The sequence below is a fragment of the Eutrigla gurnardus genome, assembly GCF_963514095.1.
Source record: "Eutrigla gurnardus genome assembly, chromosome: 2".
Classification (NCBI taxonomy): Eukaryota; Metazoa; Chordata; class Actinopteri; order Perciformes; family Triglidae; genus Eutrigla; species Eutrigla gurnardus.
Genome location: NC_139916.1, coordinates 7149063 through 7169382, shown reverse-complemented (window position 1 = coordinate 7169382; position 20320 = coordinate 7149063). Strand labels below are relative to the sequence as shown.

General features: G+C 45.1%; 3 protein-coding genes across 4 annotated transcripts; all 3 read left to right on the top strand.

The window, feature by feature from the left end:
* Window positions 1-317: 317 nt before the first annotated feature.
* On the top strand, window positions 318-12845 carry epha2a (eph receptor A2 a). Of its 2 annotated transcripts, XM_084038103.1 has the most exons (17): window positions 318-484; window positions 1382-1449; window positions 2913-3549; window positions 7299-7454; window positions 7565-7897; window positions 8427-8554; window positions 8662-8839; window positions 8951-9053; window positions 9275-9327; window positions 9423-9548; window positions 9641-9826; window positions 9914-9975; window positions 10220-10429; window positions 10573-10722; window positions 10899-11092; window positions 11186-11341; window positions 12058-12845. In XM_084038103.1, exons 1-17 carry the CDS (start codon window positions 409-411, stop codon window positions 12164-12166), a joined length of 2925 nt encoding a protein of 974 aa, XP_083894229.1. In that variant the 5' UTR covers window positions 318-408; the 3' UTR covers window positions 12167-12845. The 2 variants fall into 2 exon arrangements, with proteins under 2 accessions (XP_083894229.1, XP_083894228.1); XM_084038102.1 differs by having other exon boundaries at window positions 9641-9975.
* A 1192-nt stretch (window positions 12846-14037) lies between these two features.
* Window positions 14038-14939, top strand: LOC311028541 (heat shock protein beta-7-like). The gene is made up of 3 exons (XM_084033169.1): window positions 14038-14170; window positions 14287-14420; window positions 14745-14939. The coding sequence occupies exons 1-3, from the start codon at window positions 14104-14106 to the stop codon at window positions 14877-14879; spliced, it is 336 nt and encodes a 111-aa protein (XP_083889295.1). The 5' UTR covers window positions 14038-14103; the 3' UTR covers window positions 14880-14939.
* Window positions 14940-15279: 340 nt separating this feature from the next.
* cplane2 (ciliogenesis and planar polarity effector 2) lies at window positions 15280-17717 on the top strand. Its single transcript, XM_084024768.1, has 5 exons — window positions 15280-15644; window positions 16361-16513; window positions 16598-16722; window positions 16855-16994; window positions 17073-17717. The coding sequence occupies exons 1-5, from the start codon at window positions 15527-15529 to the stop codon at window positions 17293-17295; spliced, it is 759 nt and encodes a 252-aa protein (XP_083880894.1). The 5' UTR covers window positions 15280-15526; the 3' UTR covers window positions 17296-17717.
* The last annotated feature ends 2603 nt before the right edge of the window (window positions 17718-20320 follow it).

Genomic DNA, 20320 nt, shown 5'->3' with positions numbered 1-20320 from the left:
TTCCATCACTGCTTGACTGCATTTTCTTTTGTTGTTATTATTATAATTATATATAAATATTGCTGACTTTAATGTGTAGAATGTACATAAATAGTTAGTTTTCATGTATTAAACGGATATTTAAGATCAATAAAATGCCGGTAATTAAGTTTATGAAGGCCCACATGAAACAGGTGCGGTCAGTCACGGCCCCGCCCCTTCATTACCATATTTGGAGAACTTCAACATTCCAAAGCGCGCGGGGCGGGGCGGGGCGATGACGCCACCTGTTTCTCAATGGGCTGCGGGCTCGTGCTCACTCAGCCGGTAGAGTGAAGTATTTGGAGAAGCGGAGCCAGCGGGAGGAGAGCGGCGGACACTCTGGGATTTAAAAACCACCACTTTTTTCTTTTTTAAAAGTGTGGAACCATGGATCTCCGTCGGCTCAACCTCATCCTGTTTTTATCCATCAATCAAGTTTTTATCAGCCTCCAGTCGAAAGAACGTAAGTGTTCCGTTGTGTTAGAAGAAATAACGCGTAGTCTGAGTCAGGAGCTTGGAATGTGATGGTCCGCTTTAAGTCTTACATCTGTTTGGAAATGTGATATTAGTACACGTTCGTTCTGTTTTATAGAATAAATAATACATAATAATAATAATAATACAGTGGTGGTGGTTGTCTTTTGAAAATACCGCATCACTATTTGTCTAAACTATTTATAATAATTTAAAAAAATATCACCACTTTTTAAAAGAGGCCTATATATCACTAGTTTTTGTGTGTTTTAATTAAAAAAAAAAGAAGATAATTCGTGTCACCGGCTTTGTCTATTTCGGATCAAAGGCCACCTGTGAGATGTCTGAACGTGTCCCAACTTTTTGTTTCACTTGTGGAACAGATTCATGTATTCCTCTCGTCATGGCAAATTTAACGGCCCACGCCTTTCTCAGACAGTATTAGTCCCCCTTCCATCCTGGATGTGGAGGACACGGTCAATCAAGTCCTGAATCATAATGACATGTTTGATTAGACTGTCAAAAGGAATGGCATGCGGCCCCCCCATGAAAAGCTGTTGGCCTCGGAGATCAAGGCAAAGAATTTAATTGTCCAGTCCCCTCATTGTCTAATCATTTTAGAATTATTTGTATATATATATATATATATATATATATATACCCTCACAAAAAGTTTGGGATATTCGGATTTCAGGTGAAATTTCAGGATGAATCTAAAATGCACTATAACCTGTAGCATGAACTTTTTACATTTTCCATACATTTCACCAAATATACCCTTACTTTTTTGTGAGTAGTGTATATATATATATATATATATATATATATTACACACACACACACACACATCAGCCTTGTTGTAACTATGTCATATGTGTCTCTGCAGAGGTTTTGCTGGACATGAGGGCCTCAGGATCAGAGCTGGGCTGGTTGACGCTGCCACATGAGAACGGAGTGAGTATTTATACACCAACTGGCATTTTTAAGTCTGCAGGTTCACTTGACTTCAAACTGTCGTTTATCTGAGTAAGACATGAAATGGGGAGAAAAAAAAAAGATGAAGAAGAAGATAAGTTGATGCAAGAATTTGCAATGAGCAATAAGAGAGGCCCTTTTCCTGCTCATTCAGGCCAATAAAAAGCTCTCTGGGAGAGATGGAATGAGATAGAGTGGCAGTCTGGTGTTTTTAACGCTTCACTCTCATAAAAAAACAACAAAAAAATGTATGAATGCCATTAAAATGTCAAGGTTCCACCTACGCTTAAATTTACAGTACCGCCTCACAGGTGGTAACTTTAATCCTAACTAGATGTCAGGATTTCCTTGTTACTCCTCTCTGACTTTCGAGATACCAGCAGCTAGACAAGCTGTACAGCTGTGGGAAGACATGGAAGTAAAAGAGAGAGAGAGAAAGACTGGTCCATGTGTGGAGAACCATCCCTCTATCTATAGTTCAGTGGCTTTCCATCTAAAAAAAGAAACAGGACATGGCCACTTCCACTGTGTGGGCCACGTTCCTTTTTTCTTCTTCTGAGGGATCTCGTTTTATCAGATGGGATTTTCTCTTTGTCTGTGCTTTGGTCTACGCCAACTTTCTCACGCTTGTATTTAAATGTTTAACAAGCGATGACTATTTAAAATGTGCAGTCTTGGCTTCAGTTCATTCTCTCAATGCAGTGTAACCTGTCTGAGTAGACAATAGACGCTGGATAGTAATTACATAATTACCTGAAATTTAATGAAAAATATAGAGGAGTTAATATGTTGCAGACTTACCTTTAAGAATAAAGAATAATTACCTTTTTATAGAGATTTCACATTTTTGAAATAGTGGAAATCTATATATTTTCTCTCTTTTCTAAAAACAATTAAAAAGGTAAGCATTAATGTGTCTTTAAAACACATGAGGTGTTTAGTTTTAATGGTAAATGGAGGCTTGTAATCTTTCTGCTCGTCATTGCTTCCCTCTCTTAAAAAAAGCCTTAATTGCTGCCAACGTTGCTGCCACTGTGCTAATAAAGCTCCTTTAACGGCCATAAATGTTAGTTGGTCGTCTACTGTAGTATTTGCCTGGTCTGTGTGTGTCTCACACACATGCACCCTTGTGTGTTAGTGGTGGTGGTGGGGGGGGGGAAACCACACACGTTGTGAGCAAAGCACATGTCCAGGCCAATAATCTTAATGTGTGGAAGAAAAAGCTCCAGCTCACTTCTGCACTTTATGAGCTTCTCAGTCAGCATGAAAGAAGGTGTCTCATCAATAAAACAGGTTCTTAGCCAGAACAAAGCTGCTGAACCCTGTACTTATTCCCCCGGAAGAAGAAGAAAAAATTTTCTCCTTTCATTATTTTAGTTTGGTGACTTTGGTGACTTTTGCCCCTCACACTAATCCCTCTCCCTTTATCTCCTGTCCTACAGTGGGAGATAGTCCAGACCGTGGTGAACGGCTCACTCTTCTATACCTACAGTGTTTGCAGCGTAGACTCTACCGAACAGGACAACTGGTTACGGACGACCTTCGTGCAGCGGCGCCCGGGGACCACGCGAGTCTCCGTGGAGCTCCGTTTCATCGTGCGAGACTGCAACACGTTCGACGGCGCCTCCGTCGCCTGCAAGGAAACCTTCAACCTCTTCATCTCGGAGGCCGACGCCGACGTGGGAACCAACTTCCGCAAAGGCCAGTTCCGCAAGGTGGCCACCATCGCGCCCGACGAGGTCACGCGAGGCCGCGTGCTGAAGGTCAACACGGAGACGAGGGCCGTGGGGCCTCTGTCCAGAAAGGGCTTCTACCTGGCTTTCCAGGACATGGGCGCTTGTGTGGCGCTGCTGTCCGTCAGGGTCTACTACAAGACATGTCCGTCCACCGTGCAGAGCTTGGCGGCCTTCCCGGAGACTGTGGCGGACGCTCTCAGGGAGGTGGAAGGGGCCTGCGTGGAGAACGCCGTCAGTCAGGCCACGCCGCGCATCTACTGCACAGCTGAGGGCGAATGGGTGGTTCCCGTGGGCCAGTGCCAGTGTCTCGCCGGCTACGAAACCACCGGGGAATCCTGCCAAGGTAAGCGATGCCAGAAATATGCCACGCACTCAACTGAGGCGTGTTGGCCTTGCCGTGCAAGTCGTAGTAAATTAAACTCCTTTCTGGCGAGGTATGAGGAATGAGCGCGGAGGAATGTTAACCGTGTCTGGTTTGTTTGGAAATCCGTCTCAAAAACACTCCATCTCTGTCCGACTGTATCGAAGGGGATCAGGTAGAGCATGGTGGGTCATCGGAGAGGGAGGAAACAGGGAAGACGTCTAAACCGGTTTGTTTTGTTAAGATTATGGCAACCGCAGATTGCACCGTGTGATATGTATCTGAATCCCAGTGAGGTCATCTCAACAGTCGCCCTTCGATGCCTCATCTCTGTACCTGTTGGCCAATCGCGCATTCTTTCCACCGCCTGTTTTCTCAGGATGCAGGAATGGGGCTGGCCGAGGTGCCGTTTTACAGATAGGTGATAATATACAGTACAAGAAGCCATGTTCTCATTTCAAACCACATAGGCTTCATATTTCTAAGTGCACTTTACGATTGTTGTGGATAGTTGACAACATATACTCAAAGATGTTGGTTCTTGACACTGATTGACTCCCACAATTCACTGCAGCGGTAAATAAAGCTGGAGAAAGAGTTGAAGTTAAAAAAAGAGATGTGTTTATTGCATACTGTATACTATTGGTATCTAGAAGCCTAAAGTGGGACGAGGGTACACATTTTTCATTCAGATATGTATAAGAAGGTAATAATAAACTAGATTTTAAGGGAACATACTTTAAAAGGTTTGTACTTTCATCTTTTCATATGACAACTAGATTAAGTATGCAAAAACTTTCCAGTAAGCCCCGCCCTCGAGAAACACCTGTGAGTTACATTTAAAAAAAGAGACAAATTTAACTGCAGTGTTCATACTGTATGTAGTCCCCGCTGTTTGGGTGGAATTTGTCTTCTGGCTTTCTGGGGTGTGGTGTGTTGAGCTGTCTGGAGGAAACGTGGGAGGAGAGAGGGTACAGAGAGAGGAGGAAGGAGGGAGGAAGGAGGGAGGAAGGGCACAGTATGCTGCAGGGATTTTCTGAAAGGAATTCTTTCACCCTCGCGTCACCTACAGCACTGATTGACTAAAGGAAGCGACCGTGTGAACGTGTCAGAATGACTACCTGAGTGGTGCGTCTTCACCTCACAAGTATTTGTTTTGCGCCCCGTTGCTAAGGCGACGGGAACCACAGATTACAGGGAAGGTGCCGGCACGCCTATCAGGGGTTAGACTGAGTCAGGCTGTGGTTTATCCGAGTCACCTTGACTGGCAGAGTTTGGTTTCTTCATTCTTACAAGACGACAGATCTTTCTCACCGGTTTAAAGAATAGATGGAAAATAGTCTGCAACTTTTTGAATCATTGATTCATCTATTAAGCCCCTTTTTTCTACCAAAAATGCAGCAACAAAAAACCCCAAAACATGAATTCTTTTGGTTTTGGTTTTATTCCATTCTTAACTGAATATATTTGAAGACTCCACTTCCAGCTTTAGGAAACCGTAACAAGCACTACTTGGTGACATTATAGGGACCAAGCAATCGATTAGATGCAAGATTAATAGTTGATGGAAGTTATGATTGTTAGACGCAGCCCTCGCATGCCATTGCAAGATAAGTACAGTGCTTCAAAGGGCGAATCTTGCACCGAGGTTGTAAAAACTGAATAAAGAAAGGAAGGTGGGCAGGAAGTCATGGCAGAGGAATGTTTCTTTGATATTTCTAAACACAGGTGAACTCTGAGCCGAGCACCTGAAACGGAAGTTGGCACAGTGGAAGACAGGACATATTTATGATGGGTGGAAACCACCGTGATTCCAAAGTCTGGAGGATGACCCGAGTATGAGGATGCAGGAAACATGTTTCATAACAGTATAAAAAAGCCCCCCCCCCCACAATTATTATGTTTTAGTTCCAACTCCCTAATTCCATTTGACTAGAAAGCCATATCGGAGGCTCGCGGCCTGGACGGCATTCCACAGAGGAGCACAACTGTTGTGGGAAAAGGAAGTAAAGCGACATGAGGAGGAATGCTGACTGACACAAATAAGAAGGTTGTCCTTGGTGGAGGTGGGAGGGTGGGGGGGGGGGGGTCGACAGTTGGCGCATGAGGGTGGTTAGTTTCGTGGCTGCTTAGTTAGGTGTGGAGTGTAATTTAGTCAAGAGGATTAGTAGAGCCACAGGACAGCTGTTAGCCAATGGCATGCCCCGCTTTGCCTCCCTTTGCTCTTTCATCCAGTTGTTAACAACACGCAACGAGCTGCCTAATCCGTGTTCCCACTCATTAGAACAATGGATCAGCACAAAGAGCATAACACAGATTCAATTAACAGATGCACCGGTGCGGAACATAAGTCCTTTTCACACGTGTGTCCTCTTCGAAGAAGAAGAAGAAGAAGGGAGCGCGGGACAATAAGAAGAAGAGTTTCCATCGAGGACGGAAAGTTTTACATCAGTCGTCATGAGAATCCGTCTCCGCCAAAGTTTGCATTGCCAATGTTTGTGTTCATACGTTGCACACATGCCGCGCCATTTGCCGTATAATGAGTAATGCGACATATTTACGGCACCAATCTCGGAGACAATAGATGAATGGGGCTGGAGTTTTCTCTTGGTACGTGACAGAGGTCCTGCTGCTGCGGCTCAAGATTAAATGGGCTGGCCCCCTTTTCTTATGCGAAAAAGACCTCAGCTACACCCCCGCTGCCGCCGACTGACTCCCCAGGGAGAACTTCTGTTGGTGCGCCGGACCTTTGCCCCCTCCCCCGATCCATCTATTCATCCTCATCCCTCCCACTCAAACTCAACCTGCTCCTTCTCCTCCGCCGTGGCGATACTTGGAGCGCAAAGGTCCTTCCGCCTGAATGGCTAAGCAACGCAACCGCGTCTTCAATCCAGGGTTCGCTAGACCTCCTCTCAGGGCCCGACAGCACAGGGGCCACATGAAAGGCTGCCCCCGAGGGAGACGGCAGAATGAAAGCACAGAGAGCAGATCTTTCATAGGATCCACTCTTTGAAGGCTGTTTTCACTGTGCTTAGGGCACTTTTTCACCGCTGCGCGTCTGTTTCCACAAACACACGTCTCGTCTCCAACAGCCTTTTCCTATTTCCCAACTCTCTTCTCCTCCAAGGATTCAACCTTGGATCCTGTAATTTGCGATTCATGTCATGGGGGGTCAACGGAAGGAAGAAAGAAAGGGAGGAAACGTCGGCCTCAGACTGGATTGCGGCCCCTTGCTCTCTTTTCTGTCCACTCTGCGCGTTCATTAACCTCCCATGACCTGGAAGGCTGTTTATCTGTGTGCTGAAACTCTCCGTTACGATTCTCTGCCAAGGTGCCATTTCCCGGGGCAAAAAAACCCCCCACAAATATTATCTGCCAGAGAATATGAGCCAGGAGTTCACAGGGAAAAATCAGATCACCTGATGGATTTAAAGCTCTGCCGTCATCCGGTTGACACCGGCAGTGTGACCTGAGATAGGCCTTCGGGCGAAAAAAAAGGCAAGTGGAGGCATATCGTCAGGGAAACCCCTTTTCATTCCTCTCAATACAAAGCCTCTGTGATTATAGGTTCCTTACAACAAACGCTTCCTGTTGGGTGGAAACCGGCTGGGATTGCAGGGACAGCTTCATTGTTTGCGTTCAGATCAGTCGCTCCTTCCTGCGTTTGAGTGCTCCACGGTCGCTCCGAATGACGAGCTTAAACCAACACACACCTTCTTTCTCTCACACAGCGTGCAAGCCGGGCTACTTCAAGCCGTCCGTATCCAGTGAGTTATGTCAGGTTTGTCCCGATAACACCAAGCCTTCAACAGCCGGCGCCACCGAATGCCAATGTGAGGAAGGTTTCTTCCGCTCTCCGTCGGACGCCCCCTCGTCACCCTGCTCTGGTAACGATCACTATCATTATTACATGTCGCATTACTGACGACGTAGCTACATACAGGCAGGTCAGAAGAGCAGGCTAACTATCCGTGTCATGAACTTTTCCTCCCTGAAGCTCCACCCGGCGCCCCTCGTGACCTGACCTCCATCACCCTGTCAGCGGAGGGTCGGCTGCAGCTGTCCTGGAGCCCGCCGCTGGTCACCGGCGGCCGCAGCGACCTCACCTACAGCGTGGTGTGCGAGCACTGCGACGGGGCCCCGTGCGTCCCCTGCGGCGAGAAGATCCGCTTTGAGCCGAGTCCCACGGATCTGCGGGACAGCACGGTCGTCGTCAGCGACCTGGACTCTCACCTGAACTACACGTTCAACGTGGAGGCTCACAGCGGCGTGTCGCAGTTCGGCACCGACAGGCCCGTCGCCAGCATCACCACGGCTCTGGACTACACAGGTGAGCTGGGTCACATGGTTGCTTTTTGCTCTTATTCTGCTCCAATTGACTCGGTTTTTTGGTGTCCCATAGACCGCACTGCATGTGTGAAATAATGAGGATAATTGGGAAATCAAGCAAAGGAATTGTATGAAAGCATAATTTGCAGTAAAAGTAAGCCTTTTCTTGACCACAAATTGAGCATTTGGTAAAGAAGTGACCATAAACCATAATACACAAAATATAGAAATATTTTTTCTGTAATTAAAAAACAATACAGTTAGGAAAAGTCAGGAAGGATGATGGTAATAAAACAATTTCATTGTCTCCAGAACCCTCAAACATTTTTTAACATTTAAATATTTTGTGTAATATTGTTACTAAGAACCACTGTTTAAAAAAAAAAGAAAGAAAAGAAGAGCTTACTACACAAATAAGAATTCAGACCGACGCGTTGAATCCCACAGGCTTCTATTTCCAAACTTGCTTTCCAAAGAAGACGATTAGTCACTAACCATTATTTTGCTTTCCGTCCCTCCCCGACCGTTAGAGCCCCCGAAGGTGACGTTGATCCATCTGGATGATCGCAGCCCCACCAGCCTGTCTCTGTCCTGGACTCTGTCTCGCAGGCCCCCGGCCCACATCAATCACCGCTACGAGCTTATGTACCGCAGAAAAGTAAGACGGAGTGCTTTTTTTGCTCTCTTCCCTCCCCCCGGTTCAAAGTTGAGGCTGTAAATTATTCCGAAGGTATTTTAATCCACCCACTTCCCTCTTTTTTGCAGGATGACGACGGCGAGCGGGATGTGACCACCTACACGGTCCTGATCTTGGAGAAAAGTTCAGTTCAGATTAACGACCTCACCCCAGACACCACGTACATGTTCAGGGTCCAGGCTCTGAGTCCCGAAGGAAACCCCGGCAGCTACAGTGTGGAGCACGAGTTCCATACCTCCCCTTTAGGTACCAGCGACCTCTAAAAAAAAAAAACTACAGGAGATAAAAACCAGTCTCTTTATGAACTTGTACTTCACACGCATGCGTTGATAAACGTCTCTCTGTGATTTTGCACAGCCGAGTCTCGGGTCCAGAACAACTCCACCATGGTGATGGGAGCCGTCGTCGGCGTGGCGATCATTCTGCTGGTTGTGGTGGCCGTCCTGCTGCTGCGTAGACGGTCAGTAACAACATACTTCACATCCAACGCCTGTGTCATTCAGATAAATGTTATCTAGCAAACTGTGTGATTATGGTCCACAAGCTGGAGTCAATGAAAGATACTCTGGTGTGACGGCTCAGGGAGGGTTTATCAGTAATCGCTGGTGCTGCTATTAAATACAGCTTTGGTCTTTTTCAGACTGACCTGCAATTACTTAAACAGTCTGTTTTTCCTCTCAGGAGACTGAACTCTCACGGCAGGAGAGGACCTGAAGATCCCTACTTCTCAACAGGTGAGACATCTATCCAGTCCATGCAATATTAAAGATAGCAACGCCTCATTAGGTTCCTATTTAGCCTAATAAACGTGTATTATTTCCCTCTTTAGATCAGCTCAAGCCTCTGAAGTCCTACGTTGATCCACACATGTACGAGGACCCGAACATCGCCATCCAGAAGTTTGTCACAGAAATTGACCCCAGTGTAATAAGCAAACAGAAAGTCATCGGCGTCGGTAAGCGTTTTGTTTTTTTGAAGATCAAAGTTCATGAAATCTCAGACGCTGGGTTTCTAACGCTTCCTCCCGCCGTCCCGTCTGCCGATCAGGAGAGTTCGGGGAAGTGTTCTGGGGCGTGATGAAGACTCCCAGGCGAGGGGAGGTTGCCGTAGCGATCAAGACCCTGAAGCCGGGGTACTCGGAGAAACAGAGGCAGGACTTCTTGAGCGAGGCCAGCATCATGGGTCAGTTCTCGCACCCGAATATCATCCACCTGGAGGGAGTCGTCACCAAATGTGAGTCGGTAACCTTGGAAACGAACGAGCAAATTAACCGTTGTGTTCTTTGCTTCAACATAACTTCTTTGTTTTTATTATTTTCAGTCAAGCACGCCATGTTGGTGACAGAATACATGGAGAATGGAGCTCTCGACACATATCTAAAGGTCAGTGCAACGGGGAACTTGGAATTATATTTCTTTACATTTGTTTAATTAAAGTGTTTTTTATTGATTTTGTTCACAACAAGGAAGCGAATCCCTAAAATGTTGAACTATTCCTTTAATACTATTAAATACAGTGAAAAGCCAAATACAAAACAGTAAATTGTGTGTGTAATTTATGACACAGCAAAACTATTTTTTACAAGTAAGTTTAAGGAGATATTTAATAGATTGTTTTTCCCTTTAGGGCCGCGATGGAGAGATCCCCTCATATCAGCTCGGAGGGATGCTGCGTGGAATAGCTGCCGGCATGAAATACCTCTCCGACATGAGCTACGTCCACCGCGACCTGGCGGCACGAAACGTGCTGGTGAACAGCAACCTGGAGTGTAAAGTGTCTGACTTCGGGCTGTCGCGCGTGCTGGAGGACGACGCTGAAGGCACCTACACAACCAGAGTGAGTCCAGCAGCTGCGTTTCCCAAAAGCACGGAGAGAAATCACAACCCCTGGTTGTTTTTGTGGTGTCGGCCCGTCAGCGCTTTGTGCTTCCACCGCCCTCATCCATTAAATGTGACGTGTTAATGTTTCTCTTCTGTCAGGGAGGGAAGATCCCCATCCGCTGGACGGCCCCCGAGGCCATCGCTTACAGGAAGTTCACCTCGGCCAGCGACGTGTGGAGCTTCGGCATCGTCATGTGGGAAGTCATGGCGTTCGGCGAACGGCCCTACTGGGACATGAGCAACCACGAGGTACGTTTCATCCGTCCAATCGTCTCTCGGGGTTCTGACAGCTGAGATGACGGATTGTTTTGGGCTTTGGAGGTCACAAGACCCACCACCCGCTTCAAATCAGCCGTTAAAGTCAACACACGGACGTCAGCGCGCTCATACGTGGAGATCTAACCGCTGCCTTCGCTCCTCCTCAGGTCATGAAGGCCATCAACGAGGCCTTCAGGCTCCCTGCTCCGATGGACTGCCCGTCTGCCATCTACCAGCTCATGCTCCAGTGTTGGCAGCAGGAACGCTCCAAACGGCCTCGCTTCTCGGACATCGTCAACATTTTGGACAAACTGCTCCAGAGCCCCGAGTCCCTGAAGACCATCGCTGACTTCGACCCACGGTAAGAACGCGAGAAAGATTTCCTCTGAAAGACGCCAAACCGTCTCGGATGCAAAATGAAAATGAATGTAACCCAAACGTTTGCTCCCCGCAGGGTGTCCATCCGCCTGCCCAGCACCAGCGGCGGCGACGGCACCATGTTCCGCTCGGTGCCCGAGTGGCTGGAGTCCATCAAAATGAGCCAGTACAACGAGAGCTTCGCTCGCGCCGGGATCACGACCATGGAGCAGGTGCTGGCGCTGAGGCACGAGTAAGTAACACACATGGCACGACGTGGATCTGGCACCGGGCCACACTTTGTAGTCACACAGAGGAAGCATTGAGCCCCCCTCCCCCCTCCCCCTCCCCCCGACTCGAACATTTGTTAGCCGGTTTGTCAATTTCAAAATGCAACTGCTCCGCCTCCGTGTCATTCCTTTCATTTTCAACTGCCATAACTTCTACAGCAGTGGCATTTTTTTTAATCATCACATGATCACATGATACGAGTCTGGGGTGACGAATGAATCCATTACTTTTAGGTCACTATTGGAATTGATAATTCATTACTTTATAGAGGTGAAGTAATTGATTATTATGCTTTGTTGAACGATTCTGCATCGATACAGCGAAGTCTATATTCAATCAATAGTTAATTAATTAATTAAAAATAATGCATTTTATACTGTATCATACACATAGGAATTGGTTTGAAATATTTGATGGAAAATGATTATTTTTAAATCCAAAATAGAGAATCGTTTAATAATCTAATTGAATCATGAGGTGAATTACTATCACTTTAAGAAAATTAACAAAAAATATGGATATTGTTTTCCATTTCAAACCCATTTTTTCCCAATGAGTTGAGACAGTCAGCGATCTTTGCCGTGTTACGTGGTGGGGAATGGCTGCTCTACACGTACCCTCGTAGTGTCTGTGTGAGTCCACGCTGCATTTAGCTGACCGTCTATCTCGTCCTTCCAGAGACATCAGGAACATCGGGGTGCGGTTGCCCGGCCACATGAAGAGGATAGCATACAGCATCCTGGGCCTGAAAGACGAGACCAGCTCCCTCAGCGTGTTTGCAGTGTGATCTAAGCATTCCTCCAAATCAAAGTGCACTGACCGACCATGCCATTTCACTCGCGGACGAAGGGGACTGAAAGGAGGTGGGGGGTGAACCCGAGCTACTCCGCAGGGGGGCTTCTTTACCGCCGCGACGGAAGAGGACCCTCCAAGCCACTCAGAAAGGACTGACTGTACTTTATGATAACAGAAGATAAATAATTTATATATGTAAAAAAAAAATGTATATGGTGAACATGATGTCATAAGTAAAACAATTATAAAAGTTAGTGTAAAGTGAGGGTTCTTGATTTCGTATTTACTGAATGACTGATTATATTTCATGCTCTTTGTGATTGAGGGCATTTCCTTCCAAGCACTCACTTTATCCAGGTTTTCTGGATCCTTAAATCTGTGTGTTCCTCCATGTTTTATGACTTACTTTTATATATTTGGAATGATTATTCCACTCAGGGCAAAGAATCACACGTTCTTATGTTTTGTAGTTGGTCTCTGTATCGCAGCGCATTTTCCTCAAGTCTTTTGTATGTTTACATCACGTCTTAATACAACTGTCTTTTTTTTTTTATTTAATATTTATTTTATTTTGTATTTATGCCATTTGTTATGTGAGAAATATTGCTGATCTGGTGCGTATTTGCCAGGCATTGTATTTTTGTGACGAAATAAAAATCCTTGTGACTGGATCACTTTCTTGTTCTCGGTCGTCGACATGTGTTTGTCCAGACGGAAGATATCTCCATGAACGGGAACATTTTGTTCTCTGGCCGCACCAGCAGGTTGGAATGTTTTGTTTAGTAGTGAAATATCTTGTCAAATATTCAATGGATGCCAAAAATGTATCCTAGTCTTTTAATCCAGCACCATCACCAGATTAAAAACTATATTTTGTCAAACCAAATATAAAAAATGATCATTCTCATCAGCCGTACTACACTAAAAACATATTACAGATCATTTTAAGCCTAAATATTTATAAAAACGGTCACTTTTCATGCATGTGCTCACTCAACATGATGTCATACATTCTCAATATGACCTAATAACGATCAACGTCCTCACAAATAAACGATGTGCTTTTAACACTTCCATGCAGAAACATCATTAACCTGTCTGGGTCAGCAAAGGCCTTCCTTAAAAGTACTTCACCACAAACGGTGAAATCAAACAAACAAATGTCCGACCCTCAACTTTTATCCCGTCTCAACAGTTTGGTTTTCTTTACAAACTGGCACTCGAGCCAGACGGCGTTAAATCACGGTGACGCCTGCCATCCAGAAAGACCCGATCGACCTCGGTGACTTTGCCGAGGTGGAGCAGAATGTCACGCCTGCACACGACCGGGCGCCACCAAATCACAGTCGCTCAGACGTGTTGAGTTGCTCCTCTGGAAGATTCTCACTGGGAATTCATGAGCACAGCGTCGTTTTTCTGACAAACCTTCCTAATATATCCTTAAAAAAATCTTACGTTTGATCTTAAAGCTCCTTAATTGTGTCGTATTGTCACCCTTCTTTGTTATACTTGGAATGGCAGTTTTATTCAATATCTCACCTGATAATTATAGCTTATCCCTTCACACTGGAACCGCTCCACGCCCTTTCTCACATACACAAAGACTCACAGGCTCCCAGTCTGGGGCGCGGCTAGAAATATTAGACCCACTCAACAACAGTTCAACAACAACAACCGTGACACACTGGATATCTACAATCCGTGTCATGTTCCAGTCCAGCTGAATCATCCAGGCACCCAACCACACACACACACACACACACACACACACACACACACACACACACACACACACACACGAGTGGCACTGGGTACACTATAAAAGACTCATTTATCGTGAGGCTTTCATCAGTCATTAAGGAGATTAGACCAACCTGGATCCATGCAGTAGATACAGTCCAGTAGAGACAATCCACTTCCTCAGCCTGAATGGAGAAAGGTCAAAGTCTTTCCTCAGCATCACCTCAGCAGACCTGCAGAGACAGGAAGTTTACAGGTCAGACCAACAACAGATAGATCTATGTTACATCAGGCACATGACGAGTGGCCTTTTTCGGTTCCTGTCGTGTATAGTCGTCGAGATTTACGAGCTGCAACTGATTTCCGTTTCAGGCCACTCTTATCCGACGGGGAAGATCCAGGTCATCGGAGACGTTTTCCAGTTCACAGTCGATGTGAGTGAATTTTCTCCAGAGGAGGTTATCATCACATCCTCCAACAACCTGATAGAGGTGCATGCTGAGAAGGTGAGCCACGCAAACCCAAGCCCTAACCCTGGTTTAGAAAGTCTTTAGTGACCACAAAACAGTAAAAAGGCCTGTTTGTTGGCTGGATTAGGCTTTAAAAGGAATCACATATTCGGATATTTGATGTCAATTTGAATTCCAGCTGTCGATTATAATTTGCAGAACAGGAGAATGCAGATTCAGTACTAGTAACGGCTTGAATCTAATGGGTTCCTGGAGCTCGATTACAGAACATCTCAAAAATAAGTGTGTAAAATGAACCGTTGAGTGCACCTTTCCCCACACCAACCATTTATACCTTCCTAACTCTTGTTCCCTATGCAGCTGGGAGAAGACGGCACAGCCACAAATACTTTCTCCCACCAATGCAAACTACCGTCGAGTGTGGACCCCATATCTATTACCATGACGACGGGGAGCAGTGGGGCCCTGACCGTCAGAGCTCACCGGGCATTTTGATGCGTCTCATCTTTAAGCGCTGGGGTTTGGCGCCCTCTGGCGGCGGGAAGAGCAAACGAACCGGAAATCAGAGCACTTGGACCAAAGATCATCGAAAAATCCTTTATAAAAAGGTGGATTTTCAGCGATATTATTGTTAACGTGATGGTTGGTCCAAGCAGCGACCGACGGCACAGAAAACCCATTAATGATTGTTGTAATAAACAACTTGTGTTAACATATTAACTAAAACATTATCAACACGACTGTCGCAACCCTATGAGGCTTGAAATCTAGTGTAAGTACGTAAAAGTTTGTAAAAGGTAGTCTTTTCTTTGACTTGGTGCCAGAAAAAGGCGCAATTAACGACTTTTTTAAAGCCCGTTACAAAATACAGGGCCTGCAGGAAGTGACGTCACGTGTTTCTGTTTCTCATGGAGACGCGACGCCAGGAAGTGGTTTTCAAGCGACGTTTTGAGATTTAAAGTGGATGGTTTTGCCTTTCACTGAAGCGTTTTATGACGAGAAAAGACCGCTTACAGTATTTTGATACTAACACAGGTTTCACGAGCTGTCGACTTCCCTTTTTGTCTTCTTTTTGGGGATGAAATTAGCAGTTAGCGGTGTGATGCTAGCTTTAGCTGAGCAGCGCAAGCAGCGATGACAACATGGCACAAGTCCCTCCTCCTTCCCCCGGCTCCGTCGTAGTGGCCGACTGGCATCGATGTGCAGACAGCAAAGAATATTTCAGCAAAATTCTACACAAGAAGAGACGCAAACACTTCGGTATGAAACACAAGGGATTGGTAAAAACTAGTAAATACAAGTACTTTGAGGCGATACAAACAATGTGTATTACTGTTTGTTTTGTAAAGAAAGTTGCAACAAGTCTGATTAAAAGGTGTTTTACTGGACAATCGACGTGGAATCACTTAAACAAGTATAACAATTGTATGACTCGAAAAGATGATTATTAAAAGTGACATTCAAATAATATAGATGTGAAATAATGGAGGGTTTCTATATAAATGCTATATAAATGCTTCCATACTGTCATGTAGATAGATAGATAGATAGATAGATAGATAGATAGATAGATAGATAGATAGATAGATAGATAGATACATACATAATGATTGTTACAGCAGCAATTAAACATTTGGACAATAATAACAAAAGATCACGCAAGAAGAAACATGAGGTAGTTAAAAAAATACACACCTACAAAAAAAGACATGGCCAAATAAGCCTATAAACAATAGATACAAGTGGAAGAAATGTGCATGATTGTGCAAGAATCCTACTGTAGAATATAAACATGCTCCAATTCTTTTAAGCCCTATTTATTTACACGGTGAACTTTCACCAGTATTATATTGACACTGTGGAAGTAAGCATTGAACAATAGCTTGTAATACAATTACACAACTGCAGGTCCAACTGTTAACCAGTAAACAAACGTACGTGTATAGGCGTCCCTTTTTAAAACCGTGTTTTTACAGGCCTCTTGGAGTCTCCGGTGATGCCCCCACATGTAGCTGTGGACACAGTTCACTATAAGATCGTCGTCTCTGGCAAGAGTGGCGTCGGGAAAACTGCTCTTATTGCACGTCTTGCCGGCCTGCATATTCCCACCTTGCACTATGAAACCACAGGTACGCCCATAAGTGAGTGTCTGTTGCTTTTAATTTGCACGTTCTGAAACCCTTCAATTTTCAAAAAGGTCAATGTTGTTCAAGGTATTGAGACAACAGTGGTGTACTGGCCAGCGAAGCTGAGAGAGAACGGCAGAGTGCTCTTCTTCCGTCTGCAGCTGTGGGACTGTGGAGAAGCCGCCTCGCGGAGATTTGACCATTTGCTCCCAGTGTGTATATCGTTTTAAGTGTTTCCACACATTGGGTTCTCACAGAAACAAAAAGGCTATGCTCACATTATTCTACATCTAAATAAAGTCAACCAGACGTTTCATCAAACCACTGTTTCCTGTGTCTTCCAGGCCTGCAAGGAGCAGGTGGACGCCGTGCTGTTCCTGTTCTCCTTCACCGACAGGACGTCCTTTGATGATCTGTCGAATCAAATGGCTAAATGGACCGAGACATCCGTCCGTCCGGTTGTCAAATTGGTGGTTGGCACCAAGTATCCTTCGTGTTCTTCTTGAACGTCTAACGTTTTATGAATACAGAGATGGACATTTGTCCTCAACTTTTCCCTCAGATTTGACCTTTTCATGCACTGTGACGTGGCGGAGAGAGACATAAGGGACTTCCAGGAGACGTGGAGCTTACCGGTGCTACGGGTGGGTGGGGAGGCCAGCGACGGGCTGGGTGACGTAGCCCCCCTCCTCAACTGCCTGGCCGAGAACCTGTGGCATCAGGACTGTGTTACCGCTGGATCAGCCAGCCACCATTCACTGAAGCAGACAGCGACTCTACTTTAAGTAGGCGACATCATGAAACAGTCACACTTTCAGTGCTTGTGCCAATACATTTAGATTTCTGGAGTTCCTACCACCGTGTAGGCTGTCTAGATCAGGAAACAGGTCATTGTGTTCTGGCTCCTCTTCCTACGTTACATACAGGAAATCACTCGTCTTGTGTCAGCAGGCCGGTAACCGATATCATGATATGAGGCCAGATATTGTCTGGGTCTGTTATAAGAATGTGACAAAGCTTTTAAAGAGCTTTTCCTGGCCTTAAGGCCTTTACCCTGTTTTTCCAGGGATTCCTGTCAATAGCATTTAAAAGGACCAACACATTTTATTGTATTTTACTAAATATTTTGTCAGGATTTCACAGTTAGAAGTTCTTTTCTTTCCATCTTTATTCAGTTGCAATTTTGTTACCGTAGGCTGATCTGACAAGGTCATTTTTACATCATTTTAATAATAAAAGCAAGAAAAAACTACATTTCCAAAAAATAAAATCTCCATACGTGTCTCTTAATTTGTGACCAATTGAGTGCATGTTTGAATTCTTTATGTTGTGTCATCTGGTGCTCTAAAGTGCATTAAGTTACATCTTGAGAATAAGTGAACAAATTATTTAAATCAAAATTATATTAGTATGAAAAAGTTAAAACGATCTCAGTAAAAATCAGCAAATAATAAAAAAAAACAATCATGTTCCAATCACTGTTGAGACGACAACACCTTCATCCACGCCTCTTTATCTGACCTGTAGTAAAAAAAATAATTATAATTAAAAGATGACTGGCTGGCAAAGGAGATGTTTTAATAATAAAAAAAAAAGCATATATAGAAGATGTCCAGTTTACCTTGTATATGGAACAAGTATCATGGCGGTCGGATGTCCGGTGTGACTCTGAGAGAGGTGCAACAGGAAGCAGTCTGGGGGTAAACCCAGGGCCTCGGTCTTCAGTCGCCCGACCTGCACATGTGTAGGGAATTCAGCGTGATCCACAACGGTGAACCTCCGAGCCCTGATGTGTCAGAAAGACAATGGTTTCAAAGCCAGTCAGTGTATCACCAAATAAGAATGTGATGTTTTTTTAATTTAAGTACGTTTTGGAGGAGATGATTAGAAGGTCGTTGAAGAGGTGGAGGTAGACGCTGATGGATGATACTCTGGAGTTGTCGGTGGTCAGCTGTCTCACGGGACCCTGGTGCACCAGAAAACGCCCACTCATGACCAGAGGGACCGCCTGGATGGAGGAAGAGGGAGTCGGTTCAAATGCACAACAACCTTGATTTTGTTACATAAACCGTGGATGGCAATGCATTGAATTTCCCTCGAGATCAATAAAGTATTTCTACATTTCTGTTAGGAATGAACCAAACTTGTCACCTTAACTTTGCCAAAGTCCAGCAGCATTTCCAAGTCGACCAGCTCTTCAATTTGTTTCATTTTTTGGATCCCCTCGTCGCACTCGGTCACTATCTGGTCAGAGCAGACGACCAGATCTATTTTAATACTCAACAAAACGTTTAATGCCATTTTAAAAATTCCTATTCATAAGCTTGCTTCCAATAAGAACCTAATTTCCCCCGTCCCGTCTCGTCATCAAGGAATAGACAAACACTGGAATGTAAAACTGCATTACCTCATGGATGGCTTCTATTGCCTTTTCAAGATTTGAAATAGAGTCAGAGTCTGGTTCAGTCAGTTTCAGGACACTCTAAAAAATAAATAAAAAACCCAAAGAGAAGCTTTAGTTGACTTCTAGATCCCAACGTACGCATCCAAGTCAAATCTGAGACGCCTACCTCCAGGATGAGTTTAATACGAGTGATTCTCTGGAATGGAAGGACCAGGAACGACTTCAGGCTCTGCCTTTGACACACTGGGTCCCTCTCCAGCTTCCTGATCGTATACTTAAAGTCTTTGTTCTGCTGCCTTGAGAAAAAAAATGATTGTGTGATTGTGAACAGTTGTGATGCCGGTATAGAGCACAGAGCAGAGACTTACAGCAGCTGGCTGACGAGAGTCTCCTGGTACATCATGTTAGTCACGTACGGCACGTAGAGGCTCTGGAAGTCGGGGCAGTGCTGCAGCACAATGTCTCCAACCTGAGATATGAACACACTCTCTCCCAGTCGCATTTCCAGATCCATAAGGAACCTAGAAGAGACCAAATGGGACCAGGTCATCTTAGACCCCAACAAAACCAGGCAAGACATGAGAGCAGCTGGTGTGGTGGAGCTCTCACGTTTGGCTGGATGCCATCACATGACGAATGTTGGAAAACAAAATGTGATGCTCCATTTGAGTCAGGGTGTGTTTCAGTGGCTTCGACGCATGGAAGTGGTTGACGGCGACGCCGAGGCTCCGTAGGTAAGACGCCTCAGAGCCGATCAGCTCAAACATGGTCTTCAGAGGAAGAAACAAGAGTTAAAAGGGTTATTTTCTCTTGACGTCTCTATGCCAAACTAAACCTTAAAGAGCATTACAGACACACTAGAGCAGAGATCTGCAACAGGGGCCCCCGGGGGTCTGTAGAGTTACTGCAGGGGCTCCCTGAAATTATGTGATCCCAAGCTTTTTTTCTTCCAAAAATGTAAATATGTCCAAAAATATACATGAGCAATTATAAATCTTCCTATTTATTCAATGTTATGAGGTGAAATTGTGATGAAGAAATGCCAAAATAGAATTAAAATATGTTCTATAGATATATGAATTATTATTTTAATTAAAAAAAACATACAAAACGTGTTAAATATATTTTTATATAACCTCCTGAAGGCGAATCTCTCTGCTTGTCAAGCTGCTGAGCAGGCCAGACGCCTTCACCTCGTCTAGATCATGCCACAGAGTACAGGGAGTCACCCTGACCGGGGGAGGCCGGGGGGAGGACTGAGTCGCTTCGGGAGGGTTCAACTGAGGGGACGTGGCCTCTGAGCCGCATATAGCGACACGCCGGGACTGCACACCCTGCAGATACTGAGGGGTCACCAGTTCAGACACAAAACTCTTGCTCAGTCTGTGCAGATCATCTCTCACCTC

Bases quoted from the DNA above. Each gene is read 5' to 3' on its own strand.
- epha2a (XM_084038102.1), top strand. From the start codon at position 409: ATGGATCTCCGTCGGCTCAACCTCATCCTGTTTTTATCCATCAATCAA. The intron at 9,328-9,422 runs GTGAGACATCTA...TTCCCTCTTTAG, and splicing joins AGATCCCTACTTCTCAACAG to ATCAGCTCAAGCCTCTGAAG. The intron at 9,549-9,640 runs GTAAGCGTTTTG...TCTGCCGATCAG, and splicing joins ACAGAAAGTCATCGGCGTCG to GAGAGTTCGGGGAAGTGTTC.
- LOC311028541 (XM_084033169.1), top strand. From the start codon at position 14,104: ATGGAGAAAGGTCAAAGTCTTTCCTCAGCATCACCTCAGCAGACCTGC. The intron at 14,171-14,286 runs GTCAGACCAACA...TTTCCGTTTCAG, and splicing joins CAGAGACAGGAAGTTTACAG to GCCACTCTTATCCGACGGGG. The intron at 14,421-14,744 runs GTGAGCCACGCA...TTCCCTATGCAG, and splicing joins TAGAGGTGCATGCTGAGAAG to CTGGGAGAAGACGGCACAGC.
- cplane2 (XM_084024768.1), top strand. From the start codon at position 15,527: ATGGCACAAGTCCCTCCTCCTTCCCCCGGCTCCGTCGTAGTGGCCGAC. The intron at 15,645-16,360 runs GTATGAAACACA...GTGTTTTTACAG, and splicing joins GAAGAGACGCAAACACTTCG to GCCTCTTGGAGTCTCCGGTG. The intron at 16,995-17,072 runs GTATCCTTCGTG...CTTTTCCCTCAG, and splicing joins AAATTGGTGGTTGGCACCAA to ATTTGACCTTTTCATGCACT.